Below are 14,355 nucleotides of genomic sequence, written 5' to 3'. Positions count from 1 at the left end.
AACATTTTCTTACCACGCCGCTGGGCCTGCAGTGCTATCCTGCCGTCTTGTGGCCTGGTCTTGCAGCACAAGCTTATAACATTAGCTGTCCTATTTGACTCATTAGTCCCTCGGTGGCACCCGTAGACTGACGGTAAAGTCAGACGTGTATCTTCGCGTCAAACAGGAAGTTTCCTACCAAACAGCTGCAACATGAACAGTCAGATGAGCCATCGCTTGATCCCAAGTTGTTCGTTTGAGGCAGTTTACTAATGAAATCAAGAAAGGATGGCGTCCGACTTAGCGTTAGACCTCGACAATCATCGACAGTATCCCGTGATGGACAGTGAGACGGGCAGCATCTCCATCGACCAGGGTGGAGAGTGGGGTAAGCTAATGTCAGCCACTCCGTCTAGAAACACGCTCACAGGGAAGCACAGCTAACCTTAGTTAAAAATAGATTTTAGATTAAGTAACAGATGTGACTAATAAAAGTGCCCCTAAAGTACAATTTGGGACGAAGTTAGTGTCACAGAAACACTCGTACGCAGGTCTGAGGTCGGTGTGGTGCTCGTGTTTGCAAATGCTTGCAGCTAAAGCAGTTAGCATTATGTAGCTGCACATGATGTAACCTGCTGAGCCTGGATGAAACAACCAGCATTATGGCTCAGACTTCACCAGACCTCCCTGTACACACGCCTATGGAGACTTCACCGTCCCTACACACTGTGCACCTGTCTGGTGCTGACACAGGGGACACCAGTGGTGCATGAACCGTGCTGAAAACATGGTTAGCTGCACTGGTTTTGGAAGAAGCTCAATATGTTCCCTGCCTTGAATGCTTAGATTTCCTATTTGATTTGAAAGAAAGGACTGAATTAGATAGGGAATTTAATTTTGCCCTATTTGTTTTATCTTGGAGGAAACAAAAATTAGAGAATAATGTTTATGTGCCCATTTTATTATATTACACAAGAAGAGTATGTTGTGAAAAAACAGCAATGTGGTCGCCATGTCCTGCAGCAGCAACAACAGCAATAATCATAATATTAATAGTAAATAAATTATCGTTATTCTTATTGTTATCAAACTTTTACTACTACTAATGGTAGTACCACTGTGGAAATAAGTTAACTTGTATTGTTCTTATCTTGTCTCATACTTTAATTGTATCCACAACACCTTGTTTGTTTTACATGCAACTTTATTTTGTTTCACTTTGATTTCATTCTGTAGTGAATATGCAGGAATTGCTATATCGAATAGACAAAAACAGCAAAAACTGAACTAATAAAATTCTCCAAGTATACTTCACATACATAGCATGAACTGATGTACTGAAAAAATAAGAAACATGTGGATATTTTGTGTAGTTGTTCCTTATATTCTTTTGATAACCAAAGAATTGTTGTGTGCTGTAATTTGCTTGTTACTCAGACATTAGCCTGTTTGATGAGCTGAACAACTTGGGAGATGCAGATGATCTACTCGAGGCACTGCAGAATGATGGCTATGTGAGTGACTCATCCTTTCAATATGCAAATTGTCAAGCAAAACTGTAAGTCTCGCATGAAAAGTGTGCAGAGCGAATCAGTAAAAAGTGAGGAAGTGGCTTGTTAACAGCAATGCAGGTGCATCACTAGCTAACATGGTAAAATAGTATGTTATGCGAGGACACATGTTACAGGAACATTCCCACATACACAGTGTAAGTGTCAAGGATGTTGAAGGCAACAATTTAGTTTTTACAAGTGTTTTATTGACTACTTCTTGAACACGTGATGTTCTCTGCCTGCCCTATATAAGATAACAACTTGGCTCGGAAAAATGAATAAAGTAATTATCTGCATATTGCTCAACATTAGCATTTTCTCAGTTCTGCGTTCGGGCTGAGTCCATTGTTTAAAAACTGAGTTTTGGTTTCTCAGGCCTGTGAGGGTCTAGACCTGGACTTTGATATCGACATACTGCCGTGGAATGAAGTGGATGCTAACAGCACCTACACAGGTACGGCAACGCATGCTGACATTGGTATGAACATGACTATCACATTTCACCATGAAATCAGGGAAACCTGAGCTGACCCATAAGACAGTCTGACATCCATCTGTTTAATATTTACATAGTGTAACCCATGCTTTTTGCTCCTGCACTGTGATATTCTGCGACAATTTGATGGAATATTCTCACTGTTGTTGTTTTACTGCATGCAGCTTTTACTCTTAATATACTATTAGCCACTGTTGAGGAAATTAAAATATCCTTTGACCGCAGATTATTATTATTATTATTATTATAATAATGTTTACTAGGGGTTTTTAAAAGATGTGGAAAATTCAGACCAACTATAACTCAGATGACTCACCTTTCCTCTGCTTTATGATTGGTTTACAAAGACAGCAGGTATAGCTCATTAATGAGGTGTGTGTTCAGTTATTCATGCTAAATGAATAAATCCCAACTAAAGGGTGTTAGTGTTGAGTTTATGTGTTGGAATACATAGTCACATCTGCTTGTGTTTATAAACCTACACTTGTGACACATTTTTCTGTGTCTTTGTCCTTGTGCATCCAGATGGTGAGGTGAGCGTGGACTCTCTGTCACCTGCCTACACTCTGAGCTCTGTCCCCTCTCCTTCCTCTGTCGAAGCCCTGTCCCCGTACTCCTTACAAGTAAGTCGCTGCCTTCAACTCTTTGTCCTTCTCAGATTTCGGCAGTTGACTTGTATTTCCATTGCAAATTTGACCATTTCTGTTGCTTGTGAGTGTTTGCATAAGTGCCCCTCTTGGTGCGCAGTTTTCATCCAGATGGTGTCCAAACACTGACAGCTGCTCTTTGCCTTTGGATAGTGACACACACATACACACATGAGACACTTATTAACAGAAGCCTTAAACACCTTGTCACAGTAATAATTTGCTGCCAGTCTGAGCTCTGTCCCGCCCCCTCGTTAAATAGAAGGTGCTGACAACTTCAGTCACATTAGCATAATTTAGCAGGCAGATGTTTTCACAGCGTGTCAAAACAAGGACAAGGGTTACATCCTCGTCTGGCCCCCTAACACCGTCTGGACACATTTGTCTGCTAACCGAATCACCCTGACTGAATCCAAGGACACGTTCGTCTACCAGAGTCTTTGAATATTGACAAGGACATTGATTGATTGATTCAGATTATATCTGACGTGTCTCACTGCACAGCAAGTACTGTACATATGCTGCATTACACACAGTATGAGTGGCTTCAGGAAAATTTGGCATTCTCGCCATTGCTAAACAGGACAGCAGTCCTGTTTCGTCAGACAGTGTTTTCTACTTGTTTGTTGATGGCTGATACAACTGCAGGCAAGCAGCATGAGCCTAAAGTTTCTCTCACGTAATGCAGTTCTAGTAATCACCTCTACAGGCTGTTGTGAAATCAAGACAGAGCTTAGTAGTGTGCATTTGGAAGGGTCAAGAGCTTAAGAATTCAAAATAATTAAACATTTGTAAGAGTTTACTTTATTGCAGATGACATTTTACTAGTCACTGAACTACAGTCATGCTTCTGTTTCTTGCTGATGGCTAGAAAAAGAGAGGTCCAGTATCTACTAGATTAGACACAAGCCTTCTCTGCTTCCCCACCCAGGATGAGGCCTCGTCTCCGTGGTCGCAGCGCTCTCCTGGTTCAGTCTGCTCAGAGTCCAGTGGCTTTTCTGTAATATCTCCTCCATCTAAGAAAGCTCCAAAGAGAACCAGCCAGGCCACACGAGGTGAGGCGGCCTCCACCACTGCACATCTGCACGTTCAGCTGTCATCTATATTTGTACGCTTTGTCCAAAAACCAGGGGAATTCTGCACCACACTCTGGGTTTGCCAAATTCTGGGATGCGATCAACCAAACAAAGAGAGATATAAGTGGTCTCCCATTAGAAAAGACACACGGAAAACAATAACTGGCCTGTAACTATGAATGCAAATGTTTTCACCTCAGCTTGGAGTCAGCCTTTCCTTGTGTTTACATAAATCCTGTTTTCTTATCTCACTCCTTCCACCCCTATCCCCGAACACACACGCCAGCCAAACAAGCTCAGCCAATCAAGAGGCCGATTCAGATTGGTCCCAAGGTTTGCATCCAGCCCAAACCGCTGATTACAGCTGTGCCCTTGGCTCACGCTGCAGCTCCCCTGCAGGCCAAGACAATCATCATCCAGCCCATGCAGACCACTGTGCTGCCTGTGGTCAAACCATCCCCGGTCAACATCCAACCAGCGCCCCCCCCAGGTAAGAGCTCACACTGCAACACATTGAGACAGTGCCTCAAATCAGGATCGGACCAGTGCACTCGATATACTAGGAAGCAATGTGTGGTTCTTCATTTGAAGTATTTCGTGACATATTTTAAGTCAGAGATGACATGATAGCTGTAATGTTAATCATTTCTGATGAATCTGGTTGCCATTCTCTTTTAGACAATAATTTGATTGTTAGGTTTTGTCCAGCAGGTGGTGCCTTAACCTTAATTTTTTCTTAGTCTTCACTGTCCCATGCTGCTCTGCTTGGTGCTCAGATGATAATACATGTATCATGCATTAAGATCCAAAAATTAGATCCAAAGATTCAAAATCATTGAGATGTATCTAAAATATGTTTAAAATTGGGCAACATTTGAGAAAATAGTAACATTTGGAATAAATAATCATAAATATACAATCAGAAAAGTTTGTTTTATACCCCAGATGTAAACCAAAGACTATTTGTGGGCTGCTATGTGATTTTGTGTGTTTCGTGCATTAAAGTCATTATTATGTTGTTTTGTGGTTTAGCCTGCCTGGTTTACCAATCTGGTCATCTCTGTGTGTTACATCAGCAGCACCTAGGCCAATGTAAATACTTATGTCATTGCCTGGAACCCAAGTGGGTGGAGTATCTGACCTTTCTCAACTTGAATTTGAGCTTGGCTTTCCTGTCAGCCTGGGAATAGCCAAGATGGCAGCTGGCTAGGGCCAAAACATCCAAGTTTAAGATCCCAGATGGAAGTCAAGACAAGCCTGCTCAGTGTTATGAGTCTCTTTGGTTTAAGAGCTCCACAGTGTTCACATCTTAGGAGTGAGCTGTATGCATCAGGCTGATGGAAGAGAGAAATTAGAGATATTTACTGAAGCGTTCACATTTTATAGAGTCTGACCTGGGCAGTCACGTATTTCCAGAGAACAAACAGGCTGACAGGTATTCCCAAGGCTTTTAATTTCTTTTGACTTTCATCCTCATAAATTCTTCTTACAGATGGTGAGTTTGGGCACAAGACACAGCGTTGGCACCACAGACATTCATTAGCAGGACTGGGTAACACTTCTACACGATTAGCCCTGACAGGTTGTTTAGCACTAGAGGTGAAGGTTGCTGGGTCAGTTTGAGGAATGGTTCCTGGCACAGTCTTACTGGGGAGGGTGGGCTACACTTTGGGAGGCTCATACACTAACAGGACATTTATAAGCATGGACAATATCTGGTTTTGCTGAGGTTTTGCTAGTTTCGTTCTTTCAGGCCATACTCTGTTTTGAATGTGGGCACACGTGCATGTTTATGTGTGTTCATGCACATAAAACTCTCACACTTCTTGGTTTGGAATGTGGAAGTTAAAGACCACGGGTCGGGGTGGTAAACATCTTTTCCACCTGTACTTTTAACACTAGTGAGCCCCGTTAAAGACGAGGGGGTTAATGTAGGTCACCAGAGTCGAGGGGGGTTCAAGGAGTTGGACTGTACCATCTGCAGCGGGATGTTTTTTCAGCAGAAGACTGATGAGACTTCAAGACTGTATAGAATATTAGGTTAAATGTTTTTGTTATAGATGGGAAGACAAATGTGGACTAAGATTATAACACAAACAAACTGGCAGACACGCACAATCACAGTCAGTGTTAATCAACATTAATCATACAGTAAAAACGTGATTATAGTATCGCTGTAAGACCTGTAATTTGAAAATCCGTATGTGTTGTCTCTTTCTCAGGATGTCCCATAGTGCTGTCTCAAGGAAGCCAGGTGCTACAGATCCAGACACCACAGGCCGTCACCAGCAATATGGTCACCATGCCAACGCTCAGACAGGACAGGCCCATCCCTATTCCTGCTCCTCCAGTGGCCTCTGTCACAGTTCGAAGCCCTTCGTCAGACGATGACGTGAGTCCCGTCCACACTCTTCATCTTCCTAGTTTAGTCTTCCTGAATGTGAATAGCTGAAGTGCAGATATATGCAGAGATATTAACTGAGATGTTATTACAGTGAGGTATAGACAAGGAAGAGTACAGATTAATGCAGCTGTCCTTGTTCAAAGGGTCAATAGCAAATGTCCACTTATCTCTAATCAGTCATGCAATAGATGTTATGTAAAAAAGATATTTTCAAATTCTTAGTTGGTTCATGCTGACTAGCTGATATTTTGGGATTGATGTGGCAATCAGTGGGACTTTGGAACTATTTACACAATATAAAACTACAAAACACTATAAAAACGTGATTTGATCTGGAGTCTAGAAGTGTTTTCAGTTTGCCTGGATTGGTTACAACCAACATGGTCTGGAGGGGACGGCTCCTGTTTTTCTCTGGTTATACGTTTAACAAAGGCTGTGTACTGAGAAATCAAGTTAGCAAATACAAATACATAGATGAAGTTAAAGAGTGTGATGTTTCCAAACCCTTTTAGATTTAAATGAGATTGTGTAAAATAAATGTCAGAGAACATTTTCTACATCCTTGTAAAACATCACATGCACATGAGACTCTAATTACTCTCGATGGAAGAATATCTTTCCCCTCTCTCTCTAATCTGTAGGAATTTTCTCTCACAAGCTCTTATGAAGGTCAGACTCTTTTAATTTCTTTCCTGACAAATAATGTGTCCAAGCAAGGTATTAGATGAAGCCTCCTAATAGGACCAAATTGTACCTTATGTGGTTGTGTTTGGGTGTGTGAACATGCGAGGACTTGCCTTGCGTGCAGCCACATGCTCATTAGCAGCCGCATGGGCGTGCACGCACTTGCCCACAATGTAACTATGATGTTGTGGTTGCCATGTTCACACTTGAGCTGATTCCTGTCCAACGTAAACACTCTCATCGTACTCTATTTTTGGGACTTATTTTAATTTCACAAACCATTAACTTTAATTTCTTCATAGGATATGAAAATAAAGTGTTGAAGGAAAATGTTCATACAGGTTTATTTATGATGGTTAATGTATTTTTCCACACTGAAAAGTTATTACTCTGCACTATGTCAGTCTTTAAAGATGCACGTGACGCCTGGCGTCTTAAGCAAATAAATAACAGGAACACTTCTTTGTTTGGGGCCAAAATCTCCCACTTCAAATTTAATGATGTTGTAATAGAAAGATATTTCCCCTTAACCTAATAAGAGTAAGTGAAAGCTGCAGCATCAAGTCAGATCAGGTGATGCCATGTTTTTAACAGGCGAACAGATGTTTTTTGTGAATTAATTGATTTGTTACTCTTGTACTATTAGAAGACTGGCACCTGCTCAATATTTCCTTTTAAGTCAAACGTTGATGATGGTCTTCAGAATAACCCATAAAGGTTTCATAGAGCCTCAGACAATCCACAGATGATCATTATTGGCCGCTGCTTTGTTTGTACCTGTGGGGTTTCATTGGAAAGATGTGCATTATGTGATTGTACCTCAGAAAGTGTGTCATAGAAGGACATTACTCTCCATGCGGAGGATGACAGTGGGTGGATCCCTTCATGTGTTGCTTTCAGGGGGTGATGTCAGGACAGCTGCAGTGAACAGAAGACACACACACACACACAGAGGCTCCTGATTTTCAGTATTTCTCCCTCACACACTCGTTTCTTGTAGGACTGTGTAATGACAACATATGATGGTACTGAAATCTTATAAGACACTGCTGCAGGGACTGTCCTAGAGAGTCAAAAGTTAAAAAAGAAAACTCAGTTATTATGTGTTTTCTCTCTCCTCAATAAAAGCACTTGCTGGTCTTATTTTGGGTGGGAAAGTCTGATATTCTCATAAAGTCCTGCTTTATGGCCCGTGTGTCTGATGCTCAGACTGCAAAGGCTCCTCTGCTACTCTGACTCGTCCGCCTCCACTGCAGAGTCAGAGAGATGCTGCGACTTTCAGCAGCTTCACAGTTGTTTCAGCGCATCAGTTTCTTGCTCACGTCTGACCTTTAGTGAAATGAGAAACATGTCCTCACTCTGCCCTCTCTTCTGTTTGTCTTGTTCTTTTTCTGTGAGCAGGACTTGGACATTTGCGATGTTTCCCATTTGGCGTTAAGCTCACACTCACTCAGTGAAGTTGGAAAAATGCATTATTGTTCATAAGGATAGTTTGTTTTTTAAATTAGGGATAGTCATGTGTTTTACATTTTATAGAATGTCCCCTAAATAATCTGAGGTGATTTCTTTTGGTGGCACTGTGGCGACCACAGAAAATTGATCCAATTTTCAGCTATTATAGGAACAATAACATTGTGGCCCTGATGTGTTACCCATCCACATGAAAAACATTAGTCATAGCCTAATGTCACAACGCTCTGCTTAACCAGTCTGCTCAATTTATCTTGACATTAATGATGTTTTCCATCAGACTTTTTTAAAATGATTAACCTCAACTGAAATTTCACAAGTGGTTGTTGTTTTATGAATAGTAACGGTTGACCTCTGGCTGTAAAAATAGTTGCCCCCTAAAAGGCCCTGAGAGGATCTTGTCCAATTATCATGGGCATAATCGAGCCTGGAGAGGCACTTTTCGTGCCAGACCTTGGAAACAATGTTGAGGAATTTCAGGGCCCAGAGGCCAGAACAAACACGCCTCTCAGCCATTTTTAAAGCTAACCAAGTCAATAAAGTTTACAATAGCTGATTAAAGGGGAGGGAGTGCTTAGTAATTGTAAGACTGTGTTTTTGGAGCTGAGACCTCCATTATTTCGCTAAAAAGATGATGTTTAATGATAAAGAAAGATGTTTTAGTGAAGGTATCAAAAATATATTGTCGAATGTGGTCGTCATGTGCGCTGTTGAATAGTTTAAAGGGAGACTATATATGTGTTGCTAAATGATGGTCACTGTGGCTACAATTGTAATGGTCATACTGGTAAATAGTAAAACATAGTGAAGCAATTGAATAAGTAGAGAAGAGTTATAAAAAGTGACCGTCTAAAGTTGACCAACATTAGCCACTACAAGATACTGGTCATACAAGACCAAACAAGGCCGTAGCAGCAAATCCCCTGAGTGTATCAAAGTGAGAGAGTGTGTGTGTTATAATGCATACGAATTCAGCTCTTCATTCGTATGAAAAAGAAAGCCTTACTTTATCTTTCGAAAGTTACATAGTCTTACTTTAAATGGATTTCAGGGTTGTTTCCGCGGCCCACCGAGAAGCTCTTGAGCCGTGTCATGCTGTGTGAGTGTGTATGCCAGGGTTCGGAGTTGCTGCAGCTGTGTTCACTTTATAACCTCACTGTGGTTTGGCTGGGGGATGTGTAAAATGCCTGTTAAAGATGGCATACTAGTGCCAGGTGTTACTACATGTTGTATGTTCTCTATATTCATGTGTGTCGATGTTCATGTTCTTTTCAGTACAGTATCATGGGCTATGGTTAACTTATGTAAGCCCGGGTGTTAAACGGCTGCTAATGATTACATGCTTCAGACAGGTGCTGTGCAGGACGAAGCATTTGCGACAGCTGTAAACAGCCATCAGGGATTGGGTGAATGTAATGTAATGAGCTCCTACACAGCCGGAGATTTGGCTGTGCATGCATGTGTGTGTGCGTGCATATGCACGTCCTAAACTGAAAAAACTTTGCAGGCCTCAACAAATACTTCCATTAGTAGGATTGGAGGACTTACAGGAGGGGACCCGAGCAAAGCATGGTCAGATACTGGATGTCAAGATAAGATAACATAAAAGAGTTTCTTCTGCATCGGTGTCTAGTTTACAAATCGGGTCACTCAGTTGAGAAAAAATTTACTTTGAGAAAATTAAAGGGTATCTACAGTGAAGTTTTATTAAAACCATTTTAGCTATCAGGACATTTACTGTTGAGTTACTATTGTTTCTCATTATTCATCACTCATACAAGGAGAAATGAAGACGCTAGGGGTGTAACAACATTGTATCTTGTTTAATACCAGGTTCTTTGTTGAATACACCCAGTGATTTGAATCATTTACAATATGATGTGTTGAAAATCTGTTGAACATTTCAGTTCTCTCATTTGAGCTCATGTTTTTGACACATCTGGTTGTTTTTTTTCTTTTAATCATGCATAAAAGCTGCTTTTGTGTAATATTGTGCAGCAGGAAAACTACTGTAAGTACAAAACTCACACAAAACTCCATTGTTTTGTCACAAACAAGATCAGTCTGTAATGTATCTAATGGAGGTGTGAATTCTGCGATTCGTTACATCCCTAAAAATAAAACATCAACATGCGCTCTAGCATTTACACACGAATGCGTAGCCCTCAGCACTTGCTGCAGTTTCAGCATGGATTTTAAAATGGAGATTTAGGGAAATCAAGTCCCTAAAACATGACTTGCAATACAAAGTAGCTCTTCGAAAGAATTCAGCATCACAGGTTGACAGTTATTTCACCTGTGGAAAGCATGCCGCAGTTATAGGTGTTTATGGCCTCCAGTAAAATCAGGACACGTTTTCACCCGAACTTGTTAAACCCTCCCTCCCATTTGGAAAGGTTAATGGTTCATCACACACTTCCTCCTGGAGTAACCCTTTGGATGCTGAATGGAAAGAGTAGACCTTCAACAGCAGTGTGACAGTTTGGCGTGCTGGGATCTGTTGGCTTGTCAGCTCTTGTTTTTTCTCTCTTCACCTGTATTCATCCATTGAAGAGTTGCTGAGCAGCATTTCTCCCCTTCATCATCATCAGCGTGCAGCTGTGCAGCTCTGCAGGAGCAGCTTGGGGGATGTGCCCTCAGGGGCACTTGGCACTTTTTGTTTTTCTCATTGACTTTTCTCACTTTTATGTTGATAGTTTGAGTTTGAAGCAGCATCCACATTTCCACCCATTGAACATGGGTTCATTGAGAAATACTGCTCTCCAATTTTTTTGCCCCCTGCCCCACATTTTCCTTCTTGCTTTGGTGGCGATGTGAAGTTCCCCCTGCTCTCCACTCCCTGGTAACTGCTTACTTGCAGCGTTCCCAGGCTCGGGCTAGTGGCACGGCTCCCAGATCTGGGCTGGGAGACAGAGGGGTTTCTCAGGAGACAGAACACAAATACAGGGATCCAAATAACTTAATCACCAGCGGGGCTATTAGGTCCAGGATCTTAGAGGCTTACCCTGGGGAGGGTGTTTATGTTTGGAGAAGGGTAGCTGGGGACTGGATGGTCACTGAAGGTGTTTGGATAATCACCACAGCCAGGAGTCGTGTTGATTTGCAATAGGTCATGTTAAGATATGTGCAATTTGGGTTAGCATGCAAAACTTTAATTTCAGTTCTCACCTCAGTGACCTTGACTGGAAGGAATCCCATTGACTGTCCTTACTGGAAACAGGCCGTAAAACTGCTCTTACTAGTTTATTTATTCATTAATTAGTTTATTATTGCATATGTATTTTCCTTTTTTCTTTGCTCACCTTGTCAGACCGTCTCAACTTATAATAAATGGAAAAACTGCTTATTGTTGACTATTTGCGAATTAACTGGAGTGTGTACAACACTAATTACAGCAATTAAGAACGACTGTGACGAAACCATTTTTTACATCCAGATTCAAGAACATAAATAGTGCATTTATGGTCATGTGTAACATGTATAGTCTGTGTTTATGTGTCTCAGATGTGAACCTCAAAGAGTGACACGCTCCGTAAACAAATCTTTCCTCACATACAGAACAGACGCATTGCAAGCGACCTCTGGATCTCTCAGAGGATGTCAGTCTAAATATTTTTAAGCAGGAGCTTGATCGTGTGCACTTACAGGCTCTTCGGTGCCATGCTAAAGCCATGATTTGTTGCAGGGGTGTCATTAACCTCGTGACACATCTTGAGCATTATTTATTATTCTATCGCCTTTGTAAACTGGGGCATCAGCAGCTGAGGTGTTCTCCCGGTGAGAATAACAAAGTTGACCCTGGCTTTTATGTCGGCTTCCCCTTCCCCTTTTCCATTTACTCTCTCGCTATGTCATCTGTCTTTTTACTGGTGCTCTCTCTCTCTCACCCAGTGTCCCCCTCTTTCAAACCTCTCCCGCCCTCTCACACTTCCTCTTGTAAGGGGTTTCTCAGTGGTGTTCAGTATAGCACATGTATCCTGGGTATACATGAGTGAGTGTTGGTGAAAAAAACTGATGGAGCAGATGTTAGAACTCAAGTGAGGAAACAGAAGTGCATATGGGTAAGGATATGTAACGTGCTTATCTAAGATTGACTGTTGTTTTGCATGCCTAAATGTGTCTATGTCAGTTTTTTCCTACCTATTCCCTAGATGCTTGCTGGGTGGTTTCACAGCAGAAAATTGCTCATATGTATGAACAGCCATTTATAACCAAATCCCCTTGAGAGCATAGATACACATGATGTCACGCTAGTGACAGGAACCTATGATCTACAGCCCAACAGGTGGCTCAGGCAGGCATTTCACTGCATTCTCACAATAACCGCCCTTCTTTCCTGTTTGGATGTGCGTTGAATGAATACATCCACATGTGATGAAATGCGTGACTTGACATGAGGAATAGCCTTTGTCAAATGTTATTCATGTGCCTCTGTTCCTGTCTTTGTTTCTTTCTCTCCAGTCGAAGTTCTCCCAGAGGCAGCAGCGCATGATAAAGAACCGTGAGTCAGCATCCCTGTCTCGGAAAAAGAAGAAAGAGTATCTGCTCTCCCTGGAAGCCCGCCTGAATATGGCGTTATCAGAAAATGAGGTGCTCAAGTGTGAGAACGGCAACCTCAAGAGACAGCTGGAGGGCCTGCTGAGTGAGGTGAGAGGCTAGAAGCCACAGGCCTGCCAATACCACCACTTAACCTATACTTGTAAAGATGCCAAAAGCTATGAAATTTGGAATTTCAGCAAGTCTCGTGATAAACTGTGTGTGAGTGCTCATTCATACATGACTCATATCTCTGGTTTGTAATTTAACATGATGCCTCTTTTTCCCACAGAGCACAGCACTGACTGCGAAGGCCTCCAAGAGGAAAACTGTGTGTCTCATGGTGGTGTTGGTGTTCCTGGTGTTCAACGTTAGACAAATGAGGTGAGCATATGGCACATACTGTGTGACTATAGATGTCTCTATGTGGCTACACTAACCATGGCAGATCAAGACACAGGACAAGGAGTGGTAACTGCAGCTTAATGTGCATGCATGAGTTTGATTACTGAAGGAAAACAAATGGGAAGCCCCATGACTCATTGTGGGATTTACGCCTCTCATGTAAGACATTACGCAAAAACGTTTATTGAAAACAGTGCAGAACACTTATCACTAAAGCGACAGTACTCAGAAATCTACCTCACCCATGTATGAATTGACAGAGTTAATGAACTCATTAGCCTAAAAATTACAAATAAAAAAAAACCCCACACTCATTTCATAATCTTTTGCCAACAGTTCAGTTTGTTTACGTTGCATCACATGATCTCATTATGTTACCCCTTTAAAGCAAAATCACCAGAACATCATAACAATAATCTTGTGGAACAGTCCAGAATAATGTGGTCCAGTCAAGTTCAGTCATACCCTGAGTGAAGCTGATTTAGGTGGTAAAGAAACCGTCAACTAATGGGCCATCCCGTCCAAGTGGCTCTTGTGTGTACGTTTCATTATTCTGTTATTCCTGCATGCATGTGACTAATGGGTGAAGAAACCTCAAAACACCCTGCTGGATTTGGGAGAAAAGTAAACATTTACCACTTACAAATGTGAAAATCATTTCGAGCTACAAAAGAGGTTCAAAGTGCTTGTTTATGGCATTTTTTCTTTATGTCTGCCTGTGGTGTTAACAATAGTGACAAATTAAAAGGAGTTATGTAAAACTACACTTGGGAAAGAGCGCTCGTCCACCCAGCTAGCAGATGGAGAGATTGTGTAATTCCTCAAACTCACAGTCCACCTCCAACTGTAATGATGAATTCTCTGTTCTCATGTCATAAAAATGTTTGTTTTCTCTCGAGAATAACTTTCTCCACAAGGATGCGAGCATTTACTTGTTGGACTTGTTGATTTTAAAAATCAGTCTGCGCTCTATGCTGGGAATGTGTCCTTTCACTTGTTCTCTAGAGCTTAAACATGAAAATGTTTCTTTGGACTCATGAAGGAGTTTGCTTTTGCAACTTGAGTGGTATTCACAGTAACTAAAGTCTGTGTGTGTCTGTACCTG

The 14,355-nt window shown here is 41.6% G+C and overlaps 1 protein-coding gene across 1 annotated transcript in view; it reads left to right on the top strand.

The window, feature by feature from the left end:
• The first annotated feature begins 138 nt into the window (after positions 1–138).
• The window catches only part of atf6 (activating transcription factor 6), a 32,138-nt gene continuing 17,921 nt past the window's right edge, over positions 139–14,355 (top strand). The window contains exons 1-9 of the mRNA XM_070832579.1: positions 139–367; positions 1,417–1,493; positions 1,908–1,986; positions 2,554–2,651; positions 3,607–3,730; positions 4,038–4,241; positions 5,974–6,143; positions 12,771–12,956; positions 13,138–13,229. Of these exons, the coding sequence (XP_070688680.1) occupies positions 268–367; positions 1,417–1,493; positions 1,908–1,986; positions 2,554–2,651; positions 3,607–3,730; positions 4,038–4,241; positions 5,974–6,143; positions 12,771–12,956; positions 13,138–13,229 (1,130 nt within the window). The 5' untranslated portion in view covers positions 139–267. The remainder of the gene's footprint in view (positions 368–1,416; positions 1,494–1,907; positions 1,987–2,553; positions 2,652–3,606; positions 3,731–4,037; positions 4,242–5,973; positions 6,144–12,770; positions 12,957–13,137; positions 13,230–14,355) is intronic.

Source organism: Pempheris klunzingeri, chromosome 6 (genome assembly GCF_042242105.1).
Source record: "Pempheris klunzingeri isolate RE-2024b chromosome 6, fPemKlu1.hap1, whole genome shotgun sequence".
Classification (NCBI taxonomy): Eukaryota; Metazoa; Chordata; class Actinopteri; order Acropomatiformes; family Pempheridae; genus Pempheris; species Pempheris klunzingeri.
The sequence above is the reverse complement of the archived record's forward strand: the minus strand, read 5'-3'. Positions and strand labels throughout refer to the sequence as shown.